Here is a 25,199-nt window from a genome sequence, read left to right on the forward strand (position 1 = left end):
AAGATAGATGATGTAATATAATATTATAATTATGTTGAGATTTGTCTTAATAATTAAATTACATTGAATATTTTTTTCTGGCTCCAAACTATGTTCTGCAATTTTTTATAGTAAAATTTTTTTTTGTAAACAAGTATATAATATATTTTAATTTTATATTTTTTTTAGGGGGGGGGGAGTTATAATAATATTTTAGTTTTAACTTAGTATAATATTGCAATTATGTTGGGGTATATCTTCATAATTTTATTTTACTGCCTTTAAAATTATGTTTTTCAACTGAAATTCCCATAAAAACATTTTTTGTTACAGCAATATAATCTCAATAATACCTTATTTATTTAAGACCATTTTCTAAGATTAATGCATGTTTTTATTTCTATTTATGTCCGCAGCTGAAAATGATTTAATTGAATGGTCGCGCGTTTATCACCTTGTGGCCAAAGTTTTCGCTTCCGTCGCAAATAACGAGCGGCGATCATATGCTCGCTCAGTTGTTGTTGACATTCGAATTTGACGGCCGCCGCGTTCGGCTCGCGCGGAAACAAACTGTAATACGAGCTGTCGCTTATTCGCGTTCGACGGGTGTTTTAATTTAAAATCAAGTGTACTAGTGCGTGTGCGCCGAAATATTCTATTTTGCGCTTACGACGATAAACGCTCAAGGTTACAATAGCGTTCGTTTAGTGCTCGGAATTTTGCGAGTGACGACATAGACGTAGATCGCTCATTCATGCGTTTATTTGACAACGCGCATGTGCTGGATGATTTTTACATTGAAATCGACTGACCAATCGAAAATCGCTCGCGCGCGCATGCGCATGCGCGATATTAATTCAAAATTTGAATTATTTGGCGGCCATTGTTTATTTTTCCCAAAATGGCGGGCGCCAGAGACAAGATGATCAAACCCTTCGCTAACAAGTTCGTTCAGATCATTCTTCAGTCTAGATTGAATACCAAACCCCAGACGAAGATTCCTCCTCCCTCGGGAGCGATGGGTAGAATGGATCCTTTCGGGATAACCATAGAAGAGCTGCCGTATATTTCAGCGGAAGTGAAAGAACTGCTGGCGCAAGGTTTCGACGATGGAATTCTCTGCGTCGACGTATCGCTGATGTTCAGCGACGGCGAGAGCGTGAAGCTGGAGAACTGGACGATGGAGTCGAAGCCTCGCAAGTTTGAAAGGCGCATCTTTGACGTACACAGCCGGATGGGACTGATGCTGAAGTCGATTTTGGCGATAACGCGCACGCTGCCGGCTTATCAGATGCTCAAAAATTTAGATAATGAACCGTACAACGTGTGCTACAAAATTTACCTGGGAAGCTCGACAGATTCTGACCTGGGAGACGAATACAAAACTTTCAGGTAAATTTTATTATATTAACGCATGATTATAATGCATAATAACAACAGGTCAATGATCGCAATATAATCAATTTGTTCTCACGATCCAGCTGATCATATGTTTTAACCATAAAAAAGTCGACTTTTTCGACATAATGTAATGCGATTAATCTCCTCAAGTCCTTCCTTTATTTTTTAATTTGTCACTTAAACTACATCGCTTCCTAATTCGTGGATATGTACTAAAGTCACCCCACAAAATCCACAAAACGGTCAATTGGGCGACGGTCAAATGGGCGATTCAAAATGGGCGACGGACAAATGGGCGATGATCTTTTGGGCGACGGTCTTTTGGGCGATAGAATAATAATGCATTACAAATAAATGTGATGTAAATCATGATCTTATAATTAATTAAATAATTAACATAATTTAATACATATTAAAAAAAATATATATATGTATATTATATATATACGTACATACGAAAATATAAGTAATATTTTTTAGAATAGAATTAAAAGATGAAAACATTATTTGGTCTAAACAAAATATAATATACCTACATAAGATATAGTATGTATATATTTACTTATCATTTGTGCTTATTTAATCATAAAAAATTAAACAGTGATTTTTTTTATTCAAGAATTTTAGAGAGTTATCCGATATCATAAAACACTTAAAACACACGGCTTAAGTCGGTAATTTTATTATAAGTATACTACCTGATAAATGTTTATAGTGGGCCCTTACGCGATTTTTTTTTTATGTTTTGAGCCTTGGAAACTACTCTGAGAACAAACCTTTGGAATTTCCAAAAATCGCATATTTTACAGTTATCTATTTTAAATTAGATAGGATAGTTATATATAAATATAATAACACAGAACTAACGCTGATAAGTGTTTATCGTGGATTTTGCCCTTTACGCGATTTTTTTATGTTTTCAGACTTATAAATTACTGTGAGAACAATCTTTTGGAATTTCCAAAAATCGCATATTTTACCGTTATCTATTTTAAACTGAATAGGGTAGTTATATATATATATAAATATAATAACCTAGAACTAGCGCTGATAAATGTTTATCGTGGGTTTTGCCCTTAACGTGAATTTTTTTTATGTTTTGCGCCTTGGAAATTAGTGTGAGAATAAACTTTGCGAATTCACAAAAATCGCATATTTTACAGTTATCTATTTAAAACTAGATAGGGTAGTTATATATATAAATATAAAAACCCATAACTAGCGCTCAGTATACTTTTGAATTTTGACTGAAAATGTTCGCAAAAAGTTTCGTTACGTCTTTGAAAATTATTTTTGTCGTGGTTTTAAAACACTTTGTCACAGTGTCATTGTGTTTTTGGTAAAAAATTCAGTACAGCAAGAAAATAAGTATGTGTCTTTTTATTCACATGTGGGTTATATTTTATGTGCTATTTATAGATAATTGGTTTTTATAGATCATTGTTGAGAACGACTAATTTGAGTTACCACAGTTTATATTCTTCATAAATGGATAATTCAGGCATATTAAGTCAAAAAGACAAGGAAAAATATGTTTGGAATGGATATCTTTATAAAAAGAACAGACCAAAGAATTTTTATAAAAGTTTTGAGGTACAATAGAAAAAATATCATAGAATATTTACATGGTATTGTATATAATTATAATATGAGTTAATAATTTGAAAATAAAATTGTTTTTAGCATTTAATATACTTTTTCATTTTAATGTATGTTTTATTAATATTTACAATAAAGCAAAGCGTGCAAGTTTTTTCTGTCGCCCATATGACCATCGCCCAAATAACCATCGCCCAATTGACCGGAATCGCCCATTTGTCCGTCGCCCAATCGTCGCGTACCGACAAAAAGAGTGATATATTAATAATCAGTCAGCATCCCTAAGTGGATCAGCAACATTGTTTTCGTTCGTGTTCTCGATTATAACATTAAGCTTTATATGACTTTCCGATCCTTAAAAATATACAAAAGTAACACTAATCTATAAAAAGGTGATATCGTGTAGAAAACTTGATATAATTCTTCACAATCACTAGCGGCCGGCTCTAGCGGACCAACAACGCAGTTTTCGTCTCCATCGTTCCATTGTCAGTAACTTCTCCTGCCTATCAAAGGCGGTGAAAATGTCCTTCGATTATAAAATCAAGAACTATACCAACTTTCAAAAAACATTCGACAAAGTATTCCGTGAACTGCTTTTTCGGAAGTTTAATTACTCTTTAATATCATTAATAATTACATATATGGAGAACAGGCTGCACAGGCGGTCGCCTGGGGCGGAAAAATGTTCAAATTGCTTGATACATTCAACCGCGTGCGCACGATCAGAGACCACTAAAAATTATTCCTAGAGCTAGCAGATGACAATTGAAAATAACCTTAATTTATTTAAGCTGATAAATGCTCTTCGACTTACTTATAAATTATTTTTGACAACATGTCAATTGCACTGAAATCCTAAAAACGCTATTCTTATTAATGTTTAACCTTTAGAAGTCCGAAGGCATGGATATATGTACATATGTCATGGCCAAAATGGTTTTACCTATTTTTTGAAGCCGTATATTTTCTATTTTTTGAAGCCATTTTAAATTACTTGATGATAACATTTCCAGTATTTTATTTCATTAGTTATTGAGAGCTACTTCTATCAATATTTTATGGTAAAAATATTTAGTAATTCCTAACCATTTTACCTGGAATTGTTAAATTACTAAAATTCGAAGGATTTTGGAAACATTTTTTTGACCAGTCAGTACCAGCCGCTCAAAACCTAGACGTGTAAATTATTCATCTTTCTCAATCGACAAAGTTTTGTTTTACATTTTTTTTTACATATTTTCCTTAAATAAATTAAAATTCTGTTTTTAATTCAACTCAATATTTCGACAATATATTTTGAGAGCATTGATTTACGAATTGTGAAGTTGTTTTTGACGAATCAATTGTCATATATTTATTATTTTGTGCCCTATTTTAGAGAATTAATTGCGCTGAATGTTTTATTTTAACCCTTTTAGTGCCAAATGAAATTAGGCGGTATATGCTAAGAATGTCAAGAATTTTTTTTTTTTTGCAAATATAGATGATTTTAAAAAGATATTTTTTAAATATATTTATAAAATCATTGTGAACCACTATTTATTGCAGGAACGAAATTAAATATAGTTTATACAAATAAATACCAGTGGCGTACGGTGGGTGTGTATATTTAATGTGCTCTATATGAAAAATTAAAATAAAAACAAATTTTAATATTATTTATATATTAAACCTATTCTTCGTTCTTTAGGCATATTTTTTCAATTACGCCATCGTAAGATGTGCTCTTCTATTTTAATTCCATAAGGAGTCTTAATCGAGCTTAGGCCTTGCGTATTTCAATAACAAGTATTGATTCTTTTCAGAGCAAAAAATAAACATTCTGCTGAAGCAGTACTACTTTGAAGGGTTAATATAAGTTTGGCTATTTTATCTAATTTCTGAAAATCTGACTCGAAATTATTATTTTTCATAAATGTATTTACTAAATACACAAAAAGTATAGAAAAAAAATATTTCATAATTTTACAAAAAAATACAAAACTAAAAATGGACACCAGCGTCCTAGCGGCATTCATGTCGTCATTCGTAACTGGACACTGGCGTCCTTACAGCATTTAAACGGTTAATCGAGAGTAGATATCATATATAAAGGTGATGCAACTTCAGTTTTCAAATTTTTTTTTTTTTAAAAAACAAATTTAAAGATATCTTTTTTTTTATTATTCGAACATTTGATGTATTTCATTTATCTTCAATAATAATATCAATTAAATAGCCGCCTCTGGACATTTCTTGATTCTTTTGATGTAATTCGGAACTTGGTGGATGTTGGGTTTTAGGTGCTCCAACGGCATTAAATTGCATGATATTGGCTCGTGACGTTCATGCGTTAGACAATGTTATTGTCGACTCACATTTAAAAATAAAGGTCGATCGACACCCTGCTACTTTTCTTTTCAGCATTGTCAAGTGTCACATTCTTACATTTTCTAGAATTATGTTACAGTTTAGGCCATAGATTCTCAAACTTAATTGACTCATCGCCCACCTTCAATGAAACTTTATTTCTATCTCATTTAATAATAAATGGCAAACGTAGCAATGCTCATATATTTTTTAAATTTCACCAAAGTATGTAGCAAATGCAATTTTAGAATTTCGAATAGCAGCTTTAAAAAATAACAACTTTAATAACATAAAACAAATATGACCATACGTTAGAAATTGAATTAAAAATGTTATGTGTTATATTTTTATTATAAATTATTGTCATGTTGTGGTATTTTGTAATCAATAAAACAATTCCTGTAATATTCTATTGATATTTTTAAAAATATTATATTGAACAGATATTCAACCTGGAGATATTCAACCTATATAAATAAATAAAATAAGCAAGAAAGTGATATTTTACACTTTCCTCAACAAATTAAATTAAAAAAGTAAAAATTAATTGCACTTGTAATTTCACATGCTCACCCTATTATATTTTCTCACCAATACTGTGACGATGAGCGTTCATATCTTGGACGGACTGTAAAAGCATATTTTTTTACTATATAAATAATTATATTTTTAAAAGTGATATTATTAAAAATAGTACCAGAAAAAAGCGATTACATCGCCTATAAGTACCAGAAAACGCGATTACATCGCCCACTTTAAGAAAATCCTATAAAACGCATAATATTTTATGCAAAAGATATTTGCTTTATTATAAATATAAAATGCTTAACATATTTTTGCACAATAAAATTGCCCAGCGGTGGGTGATATTGGCCACTTTGCGAACTTATGGTTTATGCGGAAGTGATTGAGCCAGAAATTATTTCACTGAGAATTTATTTAAAGCATTTATGAAAGGAACTGCTTATTTAATAATTTATTGACGAATTACTTTCTAGACATCTGAAAATATTCTCTTTACGAATTTGTAATTGTACTCTAGCGTTTTTTTTTCTATGTGCGTTCGAATACAATTCACTGCATTGAAACACATTTTGAATTTACCGATAGGTGATGAAGACAATTCATCAATATTCGGTGATAAAATGCTCTAGTCTAGAGTCACGATTGCGTCCGTTGATCTTACCCATTGCAGCGCGACGTTAACGCTCGAGACCGCTCCTCTCACTCAAGCCATCCATATTTTCAATGAGCTTGCAAAACACAATGTTTTCAGCGATAGCTATGAAGAGCTGGAACATATTACGTGGGATAGTGCATATTTGAGCTAACATATGTTTGAACCATTTTTTACAAAGGCTATTAAGACGCATCTGGAAAACTTGTCAAGTCAATATTATTATATTAGTAAGTAGTAAATTTGATAAATAATAACTGTTTTTAAAAATCCACTAATTCTAAAGCTCAGTTGCCAATTAAATTGTATATGTTTGACTGTAATTTATATTTTATAAATCGAGCTAATTATTACATATGTCTTAAAAAACATTACAAATGTGCATATAATAATTTTATTGTCCAGTTTTGAATAAACTAAGAACCATTTGTATTATATCTTATTTTATTCAAATATTCAACAGATCGTGCTAAAAGGACAGATCTGGTAAACCAGGTAAAAAAATCTGTCAAACAATAAACCCGAGTAGGTATAAATAATTTTTATAGACTTTCGACACGTTGCTGCCCCCTATCTCATCAGTGCAGATGCACCCTAAACAAAATTGATTTTGCTCGTATCTGAATTTTGCGAATATCGAATTGCGAGAGCAATTGATAATAAATTTTAACTTTTTCATTCATTCGAGACTGAGAATATTTTTTAATAAACAATAAGATAAGTAGATTCCAAATAAGTGATATAATTACAAAGTGTAATAGTATAATAATGAATTGAAAATACTTATATTAATTAATAGTTTGCTATGACATATGTATGTTCTATTAAAAATCAGTATAGTTAGTAAAAAAACGATTAACTGCGGACATTCTTCCGGTATTCTTGGCTCAACTCTTTATGCTGATATTTTCTCATTGTATATTTAACTAAAAATACGGGAGTAATTATTTTTTATCCCAATTTAGAATGTCTTCGTTTTAATTAGCTTTCACTATTATATATTTCAATGTCGCTATATTTTTGTCACGACTGGTTGTTTCAAAAACTATTGTTAAATTTACAGAATAAAATATATTTGTCCGAAATTCGCAAAAGATACATTTTACATATAACTGTGTAGCTTTGCCTTAAACAATAGATGGACCGTTAACTATTGAATGTTTCAAAATTTCAATCTACAGTGTATTCTCAACTAAAGGTTTTACGCTACTACTTATACCTGTTTCAGGTAAAAGGGTCCAGAAATGGTCAAATATAATACTGCAATGTTATAGTAAAGATTCCATGAGTATTATATTAGATCAAGCTGCACTTTTTGTTACTGTTAATTTAAAAAAAACTTTGTGATTTCGTTGGATCTCTAAAAGTTAAATATAATTTATTACTGTAAATATAGGATTATAAATGACAATACTCAAACAATCAAAAAACATATAAATAAATCTTATATCTATGAACATAAAATCTTTGCATACTATATTTGGATATCGATGGCCTTAAACATAAATGTGCTAACTCCATATTTGTCGACTTTAAAGGAAGGACAAACAACTGTTTGGATATTTTTCTACCTCATGTTCTCTTTTGATATTGTAGATCCGTCATTTAAAATGGTTGTATTACACATTTTTATGTATTGCTTTTAGTGACAATTATTGAGTCATCATATCTTTTTGCGATTCTTTTTTTTTAGTATTAATTAACATTTTAAAAATGTGAGATTGCTATAACATGTGTATAATAGAATGGCAGGAAATTTATAAGGTCATCAATAATTTACCTATAAACTGCTAATTTCCGATTAATGAAATTTAAATTGTTTTGCTAGAAACTGCTTATTGCTATTTATTTTGGCATAATTCAGTTAAATATATGTGTGCAATATTATATTTTAATGTTTTTTCTTAATAAATTAAAAGTTTTTTGTATAACGTTTTTGAGCTCTTCGTCTATTTCTCTAATTATTTTATTATTAGAATTATGATTTTTTAAAACAATAGATATTCAGAAATGTTTGATAGAAATTTATTGTAACATAAGATCCTCTGTAATAATATAGATAGTATCTCTGTAATCAGTTCAGATTGAGAATGTGATGAATATTGATAGTGTAGCGATTCTCAATCGCATATCTTTCACTTCGATGAAATAAATGTATCATGTTTAAATTAATAGCATAACGAATGAAATTAAAATTATCTACGGGCGTCAGTAAATCGTGCTGTCGTTTATTATTTTATATATGTTCTGTATCACCATAATCAAAAAGATGATATTCATTATCGAGTCTCTTGTTCGGGTGCATAGTTTTCCTCTGACGTTTGTGTTGTTATGCGTAGGTTCGAAAAACACCTGAACCTACAACATGCTTTTTTTGTAACTGGAAGATCTGAATTAATGTTTTTATAATTACAGTTTTCGATCGATTACCTCAAATTAAATTTACTATATAATATCAATTTAAGTGATTTAAAATTAAAATACAAACAAAATTTGCATATCCTAAATTCATCGCATGTCACAAAATTAGAAATCACTACGTTGTCGCAATCTTAATATTTATTTTACACAGATCTGTTAAAAAATTTCTGAAAGTGTTATCTTTTTACATGAAAATATGAGTGTATTAATAAATATCACAAATATTCATGTTGTGAGGATAATTATAACTCAACTTGTTTTTACAAAAAATGACATCACAAGGAAAATTACGTAAAAACTTTTCGCTGCGCCGTAAAACGACCGATACTGTCGCACATCAGACGTATAAATCAACTGAAAAATAAACTATAAATAATAAATATTATTTAAACAACTACTAAGTTGTGTAGACAATGGTGGAAACGCTTAGTTGTATAGCGTTCATATTAAGACTTTTATAATAATATTACGACTTGTGTAGAATCGAATGAAGCTCGTTACCGAGCGTTCCTACTGTGATTTTGTTGCTTTTGACGTGAATTTTTTACTTCTGAGAAGTGATAATTTTTTTTGCGCCTTCCTATTGACCATAATTCTGCTTGAATATACTTTTAACAATACTCATAGTTTTTTTAAACCATCTTGTAGTGAGAATCTGTACTTCTTCTTCCGCTTATTTTCCTCTGAGAGTTTTAAAACTATAATTAGTTTTAGAATTTATTTATTTAGAACTAATAAAATGTGACTATCAAATTATTCGCGTCCTCTTCTATAGCTGTCGCCATCCGGATCCTTAATGCGCTTTCATTGTACATTTAAATATTGAATGTCAGCTACAAGGTATATTTATATATATTTAAGGTCACAATTGTTTTCATTTGATTTATTTAAAAAAAAATAGTAAGACTTCAAACTAAAATCATTAACTTGTTTTATTAATCGGTGACATATATTATTAATTTTTTTTTTTAGGTTGATTTTATTTAAATTATCTATCCGTAAGATAAGGAAAACGTAGGAAAACCTAGATTTATAATTATATAATAATCAATAATTCTGATATTTCAAACACGATAAAACTCTTTTAGATATTAGTAATCGATCTATTGTGCTATTATTATATAAGAAACGAGACTATTTTGAAAATGAAACTAGTGTCACTATGTAAATTGAATTATCATAGTGTAATTAACGATCAATCAATTCTAGACACAACAATGTACATATTTAATATGTATTGAAAATATCTTTCAAACTGATGTGTTGATGGTTGAATGGTTTATCGAAATGATTACATTATTGCGACAATGATAAGCGTTGTAGTAAACGAGTGATCGATAGTAGAAGAAAATCGGGAGAAAAATAGTGTGAATAATTTATATAGAATTATTTTCTTTACATTCTATTTTATTTTCAGGTTCAGCCGTTTGCATTGCGGTTGTGGCAGCGTCCTTATCACAGTGTCATACAGAACGAAGCTAGTCAAGACGTGGAAGAAGATAGACATAGTAAAAGATGATGAACCAACAACGAAACCTAGAATAATTGTTAATTTCGACGAACCCATGAAAGTCCCAGCATTCGTCGATATTAATAATTACAAGCGTTTCGACGGATCAGAGTTCAATCTTCCCGAATTTAAAGACTTGAATTGGCTGTACAAGTTTTTCTTGGCTCAAGATTCTGCGTGCGACGTCAACTACGACACCAGCAACGAAGATCAAACAGAAGAAGAAGTAGTGGATCACTTCAAAGACGTCAAGTCCATCTGGTCATTTACGGAAGACGAAGACAAATTTGAGAAAGCGTTGAACTTGCCTTTTGCAAATACGACGGTGTTGAGCGAATTAGCTTCTTTCTACAGATACTTCAATCGTCCGCCCGCGTTGGAAATCTTCGACAGGACTCCGGAAGACCAGGATAATATATCCTTAAAACTAAGACTGTATGAAAGTAATATTAGGGAATACGATAATATGATAGAAAAATTGTATGACTGATTTGTTTTAATAAACTTTTTTACACGCGTTATTAATATGATCATTAGGGTAAATTCTTATGAAATTTCACGTGCTATACTCTACAATTATGAATAAATTTCATATGGAAGAATCTAATGTATCTTAAACGTGTTTTATTTTCATAGTCCCGAATTAAAAAGTCCCGACGCACAAATTAATTGAGCATATTTTATTCAAAGCGCCTTTCACTTTTATCTCATCCGAAATTCTTTAGAGCAATCCTCGTTCAAGATGAGCGTTCTTGCGAAGGCTTACATATTAATAAGCGAATTTACAATAAGAAGATACGAAAAACATTCGCAAGAAGAAAAAATATTAACGTAATTAAGTATTCACTCTGAAGTGTGTTAACCGTTAAAGATAAGGACTAATCACTTTGAAAAAGCTGATAAAGCGAGACAAATTGTAAATCGCCGCTGATTACATATTATGTACACGAGGACGTGAATAATCGCATTGGCACGATTCGAAAAATAATATGTTACTTATATCTGAATAGATAGCGCTTATGTATTTACTCACATCTGGCATAGAAAAGCGTATAAATATTGATAATACGTGATTTGCGTCACTATGAAAGTTTCGAGCCATTATTAGAAGACACGAAGCAGCATTGTAAATAATATAAATTATTAGACCAATTCTGTTAAACCATAAGGTTCAATTAAAATGTCAATGTTGTAATGAAATATACTTTTAATGTCCATTTTTGTTATATCGAATTCGGTTTTATTTTTTAATGTAATTGTTATTAGCATCAAATATGAAAAAAGCAAATTAGAGCATTTTTTGTATGAATTGTAAGCTAATTGAGCATTCTAAAAACAAATATTTCTTCTCATCAACGCTATACCAATGTTTCAATAAAACGGCTCAAAACACTTAAAAATGATCTGAGCAATATCAAATAGTTGGTGCCGAATACAAAAGACATGTTTGCATATATAGTTTTAAATGATTAATTTTATATTTGAGTGTGTTTTAACCAGGCGCGTACGTTGAGATACTTTCCTTTCGCTCGTTCGCGTATTAAGTGACGCTATTATCTCTCACTCACTCTCGTCACTTAACACGCGAGCGAGCAAAAGGAAATGTATCTCACATTTCCGCTTATTTTCCTTTGATAGTTCAGCTAGTTTAGTTTATATTTTGGACTTTACTTAATGAAAGTTCTAAAATTATAATTAGTTTTAGATCTTCATTAGGTCAGGTTTGGGTTTTAACAGCAAATGTACGTTTCGCTACTGTCAAAATTGAGTTACATATGCATTTTAAAGCAGCAAAAAATGTTATTAGATTCGAGCCTGTTTTTCTTAGATTTTATTTGAGGAATTTATGGTTTATAATAATCAGGGACGTGATTTCAGTTTTTTCAGTTGGGGTCAAAAAAATTTAAAATTCATAATATTTTATCATATGACATGCATTTTTTGGCCAAATTCTATGGGGACATATGAATATGATAAATTTCGGGTTTAATGGAATGTACGCATTTTATTATAATGAGTTGCTCGTACAGCACCCACTTGCTAAACTTGATTACATATTATATAATTTAAAATACAGTTCCAAAATATGACTATCGACACTCAATTTCTAAAAACTGACATATGGTACTTATGGAATGATCTATCGACGTCTCTGAATTACGATAGATAAGTATACCGTTTTATTCTTTTATCTGTATTGAAAGGAAAATTCAAACCCACACTCCGATTATTTATTCTGGTTGTGTTGTTAGACCATTAACTCTAGCAGTCACGCCATTGGCCCGTCTCAATAAATTCATTTTCCAGGAAACCTCCAAAGGAACAACAGCACGAACGTTATCGTTCGATATAGAGTAAAAGAACCATAGATATACATATGTGTGTATGTACACCTAAAGAAACGCATCTACATATATATTCGATTCGATCAAACACGTATCTAAAATCAACAGCATGAAGCGCTCTAAGAATTTTAAGACACTGCTATATAATTCTGTGAAAATTTATATCAAGTCAAATAATCTACACTAATGAAACAAACACTCAAAGGTCCGCAGATAAGAAGTGCACTTAAATTTCCATTTCTGGAGCGTTTCCAAACTGTGACTAAATTGCATTCGATTTAAAGAGAGAGTTATTTTACGTAATTTAACTATTTAAATTGTACATGAAGTTTAACCTTTTAAATGCCAGATGAATTTGCCTTAAACATGTACATGCGAAAACTGTTTAAACTTATTTAAATCTGCAAATCAATGATTTTTACAACAACAAAAAAATCACATCTTAGGCCAAATTGCTTGGTACTAAAAGTTGCAATTCTTATATATAGCTATAATCTATTCCACCCTATCATTTAATTGAATAATTTATTAGTTTTCCTTCTAACAACATTTTTTTAAATTATTTATCATACTCGCTTATGCATTAATGTTCCAGATTTTTTTTCTAAGGAGTAATATTTAAGATGTCCTTCCAACCCAATTATGGTGATGTAAGTACACTTTGCGGCTAGCGAAGGATTATTTAAAGTAGAGCAAAGTGGATGGTAGGCGAGTGGTGCTATGCAACAAAATTAAATCATGTTCGGGAAATTTCTTTCATGGAAGAGAAGTTTGCCTCATGAATAGTCTATCAGCTGAAGCTACGCTCACGGCGGAACTTTGCCCAAGGCCGGCCCTGCCGATCCGGATCGTACTTGTTAACAACAAGCTACTCTAGATAAATATCGAAAATTATTCACTATCGCTATTCTAGATAAATATCTAGAAGTGCTTAAATTGATATGATTCTTTTAAAATGTATCAAATATATATAAACGTCACTTTCCTAAAATACTAATATATAAATAAATTATTCATATTTATTTAATTGAAAATATAATCGTAAATAAATATTATATATTGGCAAAGCTCTCAAACTTTTACAGCTTATTTTTTATTACCATTATTATAAAAAAAAATAACCCTTAAAAAACACATTTTTTAAATGCACCTAAAATATAAACGGTAACGAGCATTCCCACTGCGACGGCGCCAACACAATTTTATTGCTTTTGACGTGAATTTTTGACTTCTGAGAAATGATAATTGTTTTTGCACCATCCTATTGACCAAATTTGAATATACTTTACCCAAAGCTCTTACATCAGAAGTGGTTTGAATATACGTTGATAAGCACTATGGAGCAAGATGTAACGCCTGTCTGTACTTCTTTTTCCGCTTATTTTCCCCTTAATTAGTATTTTAGACTTGATAAAATGTCCTAAAACTCTAATTTGTTTTAGAACTTTCATTAGCTTAAGTTTTGGTTTGACAGCAAATGATCGTTTCGCAACTGTCAAATTGAATTTCATAGATATTTAAGAGCTGCATATAATTTCACTAACGCCTATCAATTAGCTTATTATTTTCACTGCGACGGCACGATTTTATTGCTTATGCCGTGGATTTTTGACTTCTGAAAAATGATAATTGTTTTTTGCGGGCAAAATTTGATTTTAATGTACTTTTAAAATTCGTAATATACTATCGTCACCGTCGTAGTGTGAATGATGGAGCGTTCCCATTACGACAGCGACAGAAAATGTGTTTTTCCTTTACCGTATGCATTCGGGCTTACCCTCAAAACCACCGTTCGTAATCTGTTTATCGACCAGCGGCAATTTGTTTTAAAAAAACTCACCACTTTACTGTAATATGTCGTCCCACTGAAAAGGGGCGGACAACAAAATCTCCGATAAAAATGGGCTATGGATATTAATCCGGGAACGCGAGTAACTTGCAGACACTTCGTCTGAGAACGCCTATGAGACTTTCTTAGAGACTTATCCTACTGACATCCACTTTGAAGTTTAAGGCATGCAAACCTCAAGAGCTCTCTAACTTTGACTATAACCAAGAAGAAACTGACTCAACTTCAGACCAGTGATCACCGCAGAAGCCACCGCTTCTCTCTTCACATCCCCTGGTCTAGCTCGACGTCCGAAATCCAGAGATTCTGACACGAAGGCCATGTCACTACAGCACAAATACGTATATATTTTAGATGCTACGTCATAAATTTACACTTAAAATTGAGCATGAGAGAAACATGTATCTGGCTGTGCACATTACTTACTAACATTGTGGCCTATTATGGTCGCTGGCAATATCTGTAGAAAATTAAGAATGTCACAAAATGTAATTGAAAAGCAATTATCATTTATGTTGTTGTCGTTGGATTTTTTTTGATCAAAAAATAACAGTGTGTCACTCAACGAAATGACGCATTAAAATATTATATCGACTTCATAAAATCGATAACAAAACGAGGCGTCACTGTGCATTATTAAAACATCTTAAATAAAATAAGCATTTCACTTGTAGATACGCCATCTGAATTTTTAACGAGTTATTAAATTCAAATAGACAAATATAAAATTCACGTTTAAAATTTATATTTAAAGAGCGTATATTTATAAAGCTTAAGTTATTTATTTCAAATATGAAAAAATAAGTAATACCAGCTTAACTGTTCGATATTATTATATAATATATATAGTAGCGATTCTTTGAAAACGTTTCATCCATATCCTGGGGGTTTATCCCGAAGATTAAGAACATCCCTGTTTTTCTTCCTCGTACTCCGACATTTTCAATATGTCACGGAATTAGAAAGATATAAATTTTAAGCTGCTCCTCCTTCCTTTTCATAGACTTTTTTATAGTTATTTTTTTCTTCGAGCAGCAAACTGAGACTCCTAAGACTATTTGCCTGTAAATAAATATTCAGAGTCAATAGCCGCACACCTTCCGTCTCTTTTAAAAGACTCTCAATTTATTTTTATAGCTTTTGAACGCTGGCTCTGTGCGGGGTCGTTAACGAAAGTCGGTGCGAATGTATATTTTTTATTAATATATTCAAAGGAGTGAGAATAATAATAAACAACCCTTAAAATCCTGAATATACAAATTGGCATTATCACTGAGATAAAAATTACAAGTGTTCAATTCATTCAGAAAAACCTCATATATCTCGATTAGCTTATATAAACGCATACATAACGCACATCATTCACTTCCAACGGGAACTATCATCAAGAACCAGTTACACCCGACTTGCACCAAGCTTAGCTACGCCGAAGTAAAAAAGCAGCCGCTTCCCTCTTCAGTTCAAACCTAGCTTTTAAACAATAACCTTGCGTATTTATAGTAATTACACAAATTGGAACAATGCATTTTATGAACAATAATATTGTTTACAACGTTATATAAGTTTCTCACCTGCCCTGTTTTTCGGCACCCAGCGCGCGTGCAGTTTCTCTATAATAATAGTTTGATAACTATTCCAGCAAAATCTTTAAGAAGAACTACATTAATCGAGAAAAATCATTGCACGACTCTGAAGACACTTTTTCAGAAAGAAAAACATTTTTTTGAAATCATGTACATTATGATTTCATAAAAAACAAAAACCGGTGCCAAATAACTCTTATATAATCCACAAAATATTGACGCTGTTAAAAACACCGATTTTAAATCTCTTTTAGACAAAAACAAAGGGTGTGGTACAGATATTTTCAGGGGGGGGGGGCAAAATTTGGCAGTGGTCATTTCTTTAATATTTTAATATCATCAAAATTCATAAAGGGTATTGTCCTACATGCCTTGCTATATCTTTCTCAATTATAAATAATGATGAAATAGATAACTCGAACTGACTGTGTTAACGCAAACTGTGTTTAATATAAAAATAAATAATGCAACTATAGCTTCAAACCATACTCAATTATATTTATTTTATTTTATTTATTTTATATCATAAATTATTTCTCAAAATAGAAAAAATTCTCACGCATAATTCTTGAAAAGATATAAAATTTCTAGCTAAGCGTTACAATATTCTACTATAATATTATTCAGTTTTATACAATATTATATGTATTTTATTCGTTTAAAAATATATATATCTATTTTAAAAAAATAACCACAAATTTATAAACTACTCGAATATCTATTCATATTTTTTATTATATTGCAAAAAATCTTAGAATCAGCAATTACTCCTTTACCTCTTAACGCTTCAATAAATCTAAAATACAGAATACATCACAAAACATTAATACCACATTTTTTTCTACCTTTTCAAGCAAAAGAACACTCATCATTTTTTTTATAATAAATCTGCTGTTTAACAAAAGCAAGCATTTTATTACTTTCATTTTTTTCTATAGGTATGAATTTTTATATTTTATTATTTAATGTGCACACAAATTTTATATTGTACATGTTTCTAGGAATTTCAACACGTAGATGATTTCCTAATAGCATGAATTGTGACATGTAATCGTGCCGTATTGTAACAATGCCGTGACACGATCAAACAAATATATTTTATATGAAATTGGGCAAGAGTATAAGAAAATATATACCTACATATATACACACATAGACACATACACGATCATAACCGACAAGTTTGATTAAACCAATTTTTCAAAATAGTAACTGCTTTTATGGTCCGTCCATAACAGTAAAAGTTGTTATCATATCTAATAAAACTTACTACTCACTCCTCTATTATTATATATTATTATTGGAAATATTTTATAGTGTATGAACATATATTTGTGTGTATGTATGTATATAATTTGTATTATTTTTATTGCCTACACATTTTGAGAAACATATTGAATGACCCTTTAAGAATTTCTTTCAAATTAGGGTACCCTTTTCTTATATATGCTTAATAAATTAAATAAAAGGACGGAATAGCATAGTCCGTAACGTCTTAGACTAGTAACTCTGAGGTTGCGGGTTCGAGTCCCGGCAGCGGCACTCGAATTTTTATTTATAAAAATCCACTATTATTATAAAAAACTTAGCAAATCCTCTGGGGTATGCGTACATCACTTTGGAGACCATTGTTCTAGGCCACTTAAAGACTGCGCGTCGGAGACGCTTGCGCGATTAACCATTTCTTACAAGACCATAAAAATAATAGAAATTGATAGAGCACCAAAAACTTCCAGAAATCAGAGCTATACAGAACCGTATCGCATGTGCATTAGTATTTCTGTTATCTTAATCTCACTACTTAGCGTATGAATGGCTTGAAATGTTCTGTTCAACTCAATTATGCCAATTAGCGTTTGTCATAATAGTCCGCTAAATATTAACGCACTAAAAATATGAAATTATAATAATGTTGTAGGCCGTCGTCGTACTTCGTACAATGGATAATTTCATGTAATTAATATTTTTGCAAACTTTTGCTTGAACAAAATATTTTTAATAACATATAATATTAACACTTTATATAATTCATTAAAAGCTTAATTTTTCGCTCTAAATTATAATTATGAATTTTTAAAGAAAAAAATCGCTTCAAAAAGTGTGACATGAATGTGTATTTTTAATGTTTATAATTTAATTTCCTTAGTTTAAATATAAATTCACTAACTAGGCCAGTGAAAATGTATCAAACAATTGATTTATAATTTTATTGGTTAATACCAGTGAAATATCAATATCACTGTAATACATACGCTCGGAACATTTTGGCCTTAACAGATGATTTGTCACCCTACTGTCGTTAAAACTCAAATTGACAGTTATAAAACGTATATTTGCTGTGCAAATCCAAACCTAATCCAAACGAATTAACCAAACCCTACTTGACCTAATTAAAGTTAAAATCTATTTAGTCTTAGAACTCTCATTAGGCAGCTTCCATGAATTGTGTCACAAGTTTTTTTGATAGTGAAACAAACATGTCTGGCTCAATGACGTCTCGTTACATAGGGGGAGGGGGTAATAATTTTTGGTTATGTTTGCGTTTGAACATATTGGCCTTAACAAGTTATGTGTCGCCCTACAACTATTTTTAAAAAACAAAATTTGCTGGTGGCTTACAGTATTTAACAAATGGCGTTAAAGACCACCAACTACTATTTTGATAATTATTTGAATTCAATAACTGAATAATTTGTAATATTTCAATTAACATAACCACGTTTTATTTATTTTTAAATCGCGCAAATGGATGTTTTACGCCTATCAAATGACAGTTCAAAGCAGCATACTAACATCTATATTTTCACTACAAGAAATATATATCTACCAGTGAAAATATTGTATATTCTGATATGATTTCACTGGCATTTCAAAAAAAAATATTTTTTTTAAATAGTTCTCTGCGATCATTTCTTTCCTATAGATAGTTTTTTTACAGCGATTTTGCTAAATGATAAAATTTCCTATAACAAAAAAAACTAAACTTATTAGTAAAACGCATTAACCTTTGTATAAATTAAGTTATGGCTAAAAAAAATAGCAAGTTTTATATTAACAAAATAATATAAACGATCATAAATAAGTCAACATTAATAAATTAATTACAGAATATTGCTTATTAAATGGAAATGTTAAAATCCCATTTCTATGTTTATTGTTTATTTAATTTATATTTAATGTAATCCTGTTGTAAAATTTGCATTCATACTACTGCTATAAATAAAATTATTAAAACAGTTAAGCATTGACTTACAAGTTCATTCCATTTATAAAAAAATACTGTCTATAATATAATGGGTTCATTTCGAAGTAGAATAATATTGCCATAATATCAGCGATTGTTATTTTCCTAAATTCCGAACATTTTCTAGTAAAGCATTAATCATACACATCAAACATGAGTAATCCACATGAATTATATTTTCGAAAAAATGGTTTCTTAACATGCACGCATGAACGAACACAAAATTCAAAACAACAGCAAGAAAAACTCGACACGTTTAATCCAAAACCTTTATATTATATAAGATAAATTATTACGGTACTAATAAATCGCAAAATAAACAACAGCCGTCAACTGTCAGATTTTTTTCCTATTGAATCTGACATATATTTCCGTACTAATCATCAGCTGTTGTGCTTGTCGTATATAATGTCGAAATGACGTTTTTGTGCAGTTTTCTTTATTTTATTGTACTTTTTTCTAAGCATGATTCAAATTATAGTGAGTCATCAAATTGGGTGAATTAAGTATTATTATATAATTGCGCCACCACTTGCATGTATGACGCAATACAAACAAATTCTATTTAAATGTAAACAATGATCCATATTTAATAATTTATTAGAAATCTAAGTATAATTACTGGACAGGTTTCCTAAACGCGTCATTAAATGACCTTTGAACATATTATTTACACACGCTCTGAATCAAATATATAACATATGCATACATATAGGAACATATTACTACCACAAATGCATAGTAAAATTCGTAAAATAAAAAACATAATAAAAATTAATAGCTCCAGCTCCTCTTAGGTATTACTGAAAACATTTTTTTTTGACAAGCTCGTTTTTGTGAAAATACACTTTCAATTCATCAACATATAATAGAGAGTTTTCAATTGCCGCATGTATAATTATTTTATTAAAAATCAGCGGTCCCAAATTAGATTTCTGCAGAACTCCAAAACCATCGAAATACTCACATACTGACAGCGTCCATTTAAGTAGATCGATAGAAACTGACAAAGAATATTCGAGAAATTAAAAAACCTAAATTTACCCGTGGAACGACACAGACAAAAACCGTGCTGCTGGTCCACTACAGCTGATTGAGATTTATATACAAAAATTGGAATTTTTTTTTAAAACATAATCTTAAAATGTTTTTACGTGAAATTCAAAACATTTTTTAATATTGATTTGGTCACCTTGTACTGACTTGTAAATATTTACTATAAATAAATCAAATTTTAAATTAAACAGAATTATTCCAGATTATTTTTCAAGCGGACCATTAGTTGCCAACAATTGATTTAAAGCAAACTACTAACAATTCATCATTATATATTCATTAAGTGGAGAAGTTTTCTAAGTGAAAGAAAAGTAAATAGACAAAGACAAAATATATAACGAAATCCTTGAGTGTAAATTTGTTAACTCTATAATTGTTAATTGTATGGTTTACTTTATTTAATTTATTGAAATTTTCATTACTTCGAACAAAATTTTGAAGTTATCTTTATACATTTTACTGTGGATTATTTAGTGATAATGGAATTGTAATTTTCTAAAACGCTTATGCTTTACTCATACGTTTTGTTTTGTTTTAGAATCTTTACATCAACATTAATAATAGAAATATATATTTTGACAATAGTGATTTTCGGGGTTAAAAAAGGAAATTATAAAATATAAAATAAAATTAACTAAGATACATAAATAAATATTTTAAATTATTAAGTTTGAGATGTAAATGTCTACTTACTTAATTAGAGAGCTGAAGCTATTAAAAAAATTATTTCTACTTCTAAAGCAAGATGTTTTTGGACATTTTATATTTATATTTAAACGTAAGTTTGGTCTCATCATAGTAATGTGTATTGCGTGATATTTGTATAGTATTGTACTTTAATTGATAATATTAAAAATTTAGTACTAAAAATGTGTTCATACTATTTTTAACGACAGAGTTAAAAAACTGTATTACTGTTGTTACTCCACACCGAGCAAGCGTTTGTTAAAACCGGTCTAATGAACTGTTTATATAATACACAATAAAAAAATTGACAATTCTCTTCTTCTATTGTTTTAGGGTTGCAATGGTAACTTTAGACTTGAGCTCCCTAATATGCTCGCAATTTTCCAATAAAAAATATTTTATAGATATATAATCACCGTTTTATAATGTCAGATTAAAAATAATATACTCACTCGATATTTCATCAAATCACTTTCAATGTTGAAGCACTTCAATACAATTCATGACCATCCACAAAACGAAAATTAAAAAAAAACACTTCACAAGTTAGTTGAAAAACTTTTTTTCTTCTAAAACGTCGAAAACATTACTTTTTCGTTGCGGTGAAGCGAGAAATAAAAAAAAAACATTTTCGTGGCTACGATCGGTCGCAGCGACTGGTCGAAGTATTATAGTTGGCAAGTTTCGTAAGTTATTCGGAGAACGCGAGAGTGCACGGCTCCCCGGGCCGGCGCCGCCACGGGACTGCCCCCGAAGCCTGCGCCCCCTCGATACACCCCCAAGAGTGAAACGCGCGCGCGCGCGAATCCGCCCCACACCACTTTCTCGCAGCTTTTCGTTAGAAAACGTCTCGAACAACGTCAAAAGTTTTCGACTACTTGAAAAACTACACGGAAGAGGATGGCAGCCGCTTATTTAACTTTTATTTTTTTATATATTGCGTAAAGAAAGTGTACAGAGTTGTCTACGCCAATGCATCTTGCACAGAAATAAAAAAATAATAATAATAATGGCTAGACTAAAATGCGTCCACCAACCGCGAGTACCTGGATGAAAACAAATCAATACTAACAAATGATTTAAAAATCAGATAGCTGTATTTACTGGGGAGTTGCCCAATACTCCCGTTCTTGAATACAATATTGGTAATAAAGTGACACATAAGAACGAAGTCCTTCTAAAATTTTTGGATTGTGTAAATTCCCTACCAAAAGCTTGAATCAGTGCTTTTTTAAATACACTAGACCAGCGTTAAGCACAGAGACCACTCCGAGCAACTAAACTAAAATAATAATCATATAAAATACTAAATTAATAATCATATAAGAAACTGCTCGGCGTGGGAGTCGGCAGATTGCAAAAATGAATATTGGCTCCCCACGTTGGTTTTTTCTATAGAAAATTTCTTAACAAGGATGAGCGATTCTATTTCAAATGTACTTTTAAAAAAGTTACTTCAAGAATAATGTGTGATAATGTACCTACTAATATATAATTACGATTAATAATATAATTTATTACAAAAATAAAAACGATAATAATGTTTTACATATATATTATTTTTATAAATGTATGTATATGTTTATTAAATTTTTTTGAGAAATAAAAAACAGCAAGAAACTTGAATACCTAATTACGTACTACTGTATTTTTATAAAATTACTAAACAAATATCAAGTTGAGCCAAAAATAGCAAATAATATACAATGCTTTTAATAAAAATGTATTGAATTATCAAACCAACTAACTGAAAAAGCTTTAGAACATAAGCACAGCTTATAAACTATAAAAACAAAATTTTAGTTTAATGCTGAAAGTGAAACTCTAGTTGGTAACTATACTATTCATATAAAATATATAGACAAAAAATCTTATTAAAGCATCAGTAATATTTGTATACCCATCGAAAGTTTTTTCATCACAATGCATCACTGTCGACGCTGATTAAGCGCGCCGCTTAAAGCCAACGACTCTCCAAAACTGCGGTCTCGTTTCCTTAGGACACGTTGGTCGAACACACCGTAAATTTTGTCATATAATTGCGTCCAAGTTGTCGCACTCACAGATTCGCGTACAATCGCATTTCGCCAACATTTTATTTTATATCGCTAATAGCTAGTCTTCCAGCTATTTGAGACAAGCAGTAAATTCAGTCTCTACAGCTTGGCTTTTGGAAAAATATCATAAGTATAGACATTTTCATGCGAGTAACAGCTTAATATTTTTCACACAGTTAATAAGCTTGTCAAATATTTTATTTATTTTTCAGTATAATTAAAAATATACATACATGCATTGTATAATTTTAATAATATTTCTTAGTTTACATAAATTCACTAGGAAATTCATCACACCACCTTGGAAAAAGACTTATTTTACAGATAGCAAAATAAAAAAATCTTATAAATTTCCGCTTTGCGTGCCAATATCCGGTAAAGAAAATAGTTAACTTTGATATTTAAAAGGCGTATCCTATAAATAATAAACTGTGTTGCCGTGGAAAAGAGTACACAATAACATTTCAGATTCCGATAAAAACTAATAAATCCCTTTTTTTATATTTCAACATAAATTGACTTACTTTAAATAACTATATAAGATACGAATATGTTGAAACAATGCAATCTTCGTTGACCTTTCGTTAGTCCGTATGTACCGATATATATTAAAATAGAAAATTATAATGAATCTTTATAAAGTTTGCTAATTATTTCTATGTTACATAACCCTTTTGTGATATTCAGCGATGGGTCCGAAGGCTATTCATGTTGTCTACGTTGAATAATGAAAACTCCGGTTGATATTTTTGTATCTGACGTTATCTGATATTTTCAGAATAAATTATTGTGAAAATCTGTTTCAGCGATTTACGTAAATGAAAGTATTAATATCAAAATATGTATTAGATATTCGGTTTAAACTAAAAATAACTTTACAGTATTTAATTTAATTATTTTAGGAAATAATAGAGATGCGTGACAGTAAGCTTTTTAAATAAAGTTTTAAACGTGTAAATGTCAATTGAGGTTAAATATATAATTATATATTACATAGCAAACTTTACCATTCCGAATTTAGGCGTCAAACTGTCACGTATTGAATATTAATTACCACAATCGAAAATTTCCTATAATTTTATAATTCATTAACGTCGATTTATTGAATAACTTTAGTTTAAGTGACCTTTAATAAAACTGGTTTTGAATTTTAAATGTATACTTTATTTTAACTATAATAATTATTGATACTATTAGTCAAAGCAATACAAAAATTATGATTTTAATAATACTTTTAGGATTCAACATAAAACATATGTTTATATGTATATTTATCATATACATACAGAAATCAGTAAGTAAGTATATGATGGGTAAATTTTAATTAGATATTTTATTTAAACTATGTAGTAACGCGATTATTTTAGTATTTTAGTTTAAACTAGTTTTTCCGTATTAAGAATAAAATATATGGAGATTCAACTGAAAATATTTAAATAGAATTTTTTTATAAGATTTTGTAATCTACCGTTACGCAGCTAAATATTATAATAAGATATGTATTATGTTATAACAAATAGTCTAGTTCCGCCCCCAAATAGTCGTATTAGTCAGAAGATCGTAGACTGGAAGAATCGTTGGACTTAAATTCTCACGAGTGTAAATATTGAATCAATTACTTGAATCAACTATTCAGAACTACCACTTCGCTCTCAACTTGGAATTAACGAGTGTTCAGCCGAACTTGCACCAAGCGAAGATACACCGAATCTTAAAAGCCCGAGAAAACAGTTTTCACTTCAAATGTGCCACCAGGTCCAACTATGTAATCACTTGAATTCCCAACAGTTCAACACAATCTTCGATAAGACTTTGAAACTATATGACGCAATAATAAGAGAAACGTATATATTTTATATTATGTAGTATGTTGTGATTTAAAAATAATTTATGTGAACATTCTGTAATTATAATAATAAACAGATACCTGATTTTTTTT

General features: G+C 30.1%; 1 protein-coding gene and 1 long non-coding RNA gene across 3 annotated transcripts; both read left to right on the forward strand.

Annotated features, from left to right (window-relative positions):
* Window positions 1–436: 436 nt before the first annotated feature.
* LOC148227075 (autophagy-related protein 13 homolog) lies at window positions 437–10,960 on the forward strand. Of its 2 annotated transcripts, none has more exons than XR_015812065.1 (2): window positions 437–1,622; window positions 3,232–4,629. XR_015812065.1 is itself a non-coding variant. In XM_088202656.1 (2 exons), exons 1-2 carry the CDS (start codon window positions 881–883, stop codon window positions 10,927–10,929), a joined length of 1,074 nt encoding a protein of 357 aa, XP_088058782.1. In that variant the 5' UTR covers window positions 437–880; the 3' UTR covers window positions 10,930–10,960. The 2 variants fall into 2 exon arrangements, 1 of the variants encoding a protein (XP_088058782.1); XM_088202656.1 differs by lacking the exon at window positions 3,232–4,629 and adding an exon at window positions 10,347–10,960 and having other exon boundaries at window positions 437–1,371.
* On the forward strand, window positions 2,023–4,629 carry LOC148227076 (uncharacterized). Its single transcript, XR_015812066.1, has 2 exons — window positions 2,023–2,973; window positions 3,118–4,629. It is a non-coding gene; the product is annotated as an uncharacterized LOC148227076 (long non-coding RNA).
* Window positions 10,961–25,199: the final 14,239 nt, after the last annotated feature.

This window comes from Plectrocnemia conspersa, unplaced genomic scaffold (assembly GCF_051122295.1).
Source record: "Plectrocnemia conspersa isolate PC_06_02 unplaced genomic scaffold, ASM5112229v1 ptg000013l, whole genome shotgun sequence".
Lineage (NCBI taxonomy): Eukaryota > Metazoa > Arthropoda > Insecta > Trichoptera > Polycentropodidae > Plectrocnemia > Plectrocnemia conspersa.

Excerpts from the sequence above, each read along its gene's own strand:
- LOC148227075 (XM_088202656.1), top strand. The coding sequence starts at position 881 with ATGGCGGGCGCCAGAGACAAGATGATCAAACCCTTCGCTAACAAGTTC. Across the intron at positions 1,372-10,346 it reads GACGAATACAAAACTTTCAG|GTTCAGCCGTTTGCATTGCG; the intron begins GTAAATTTTATT and ends TTTTATTTTCAG.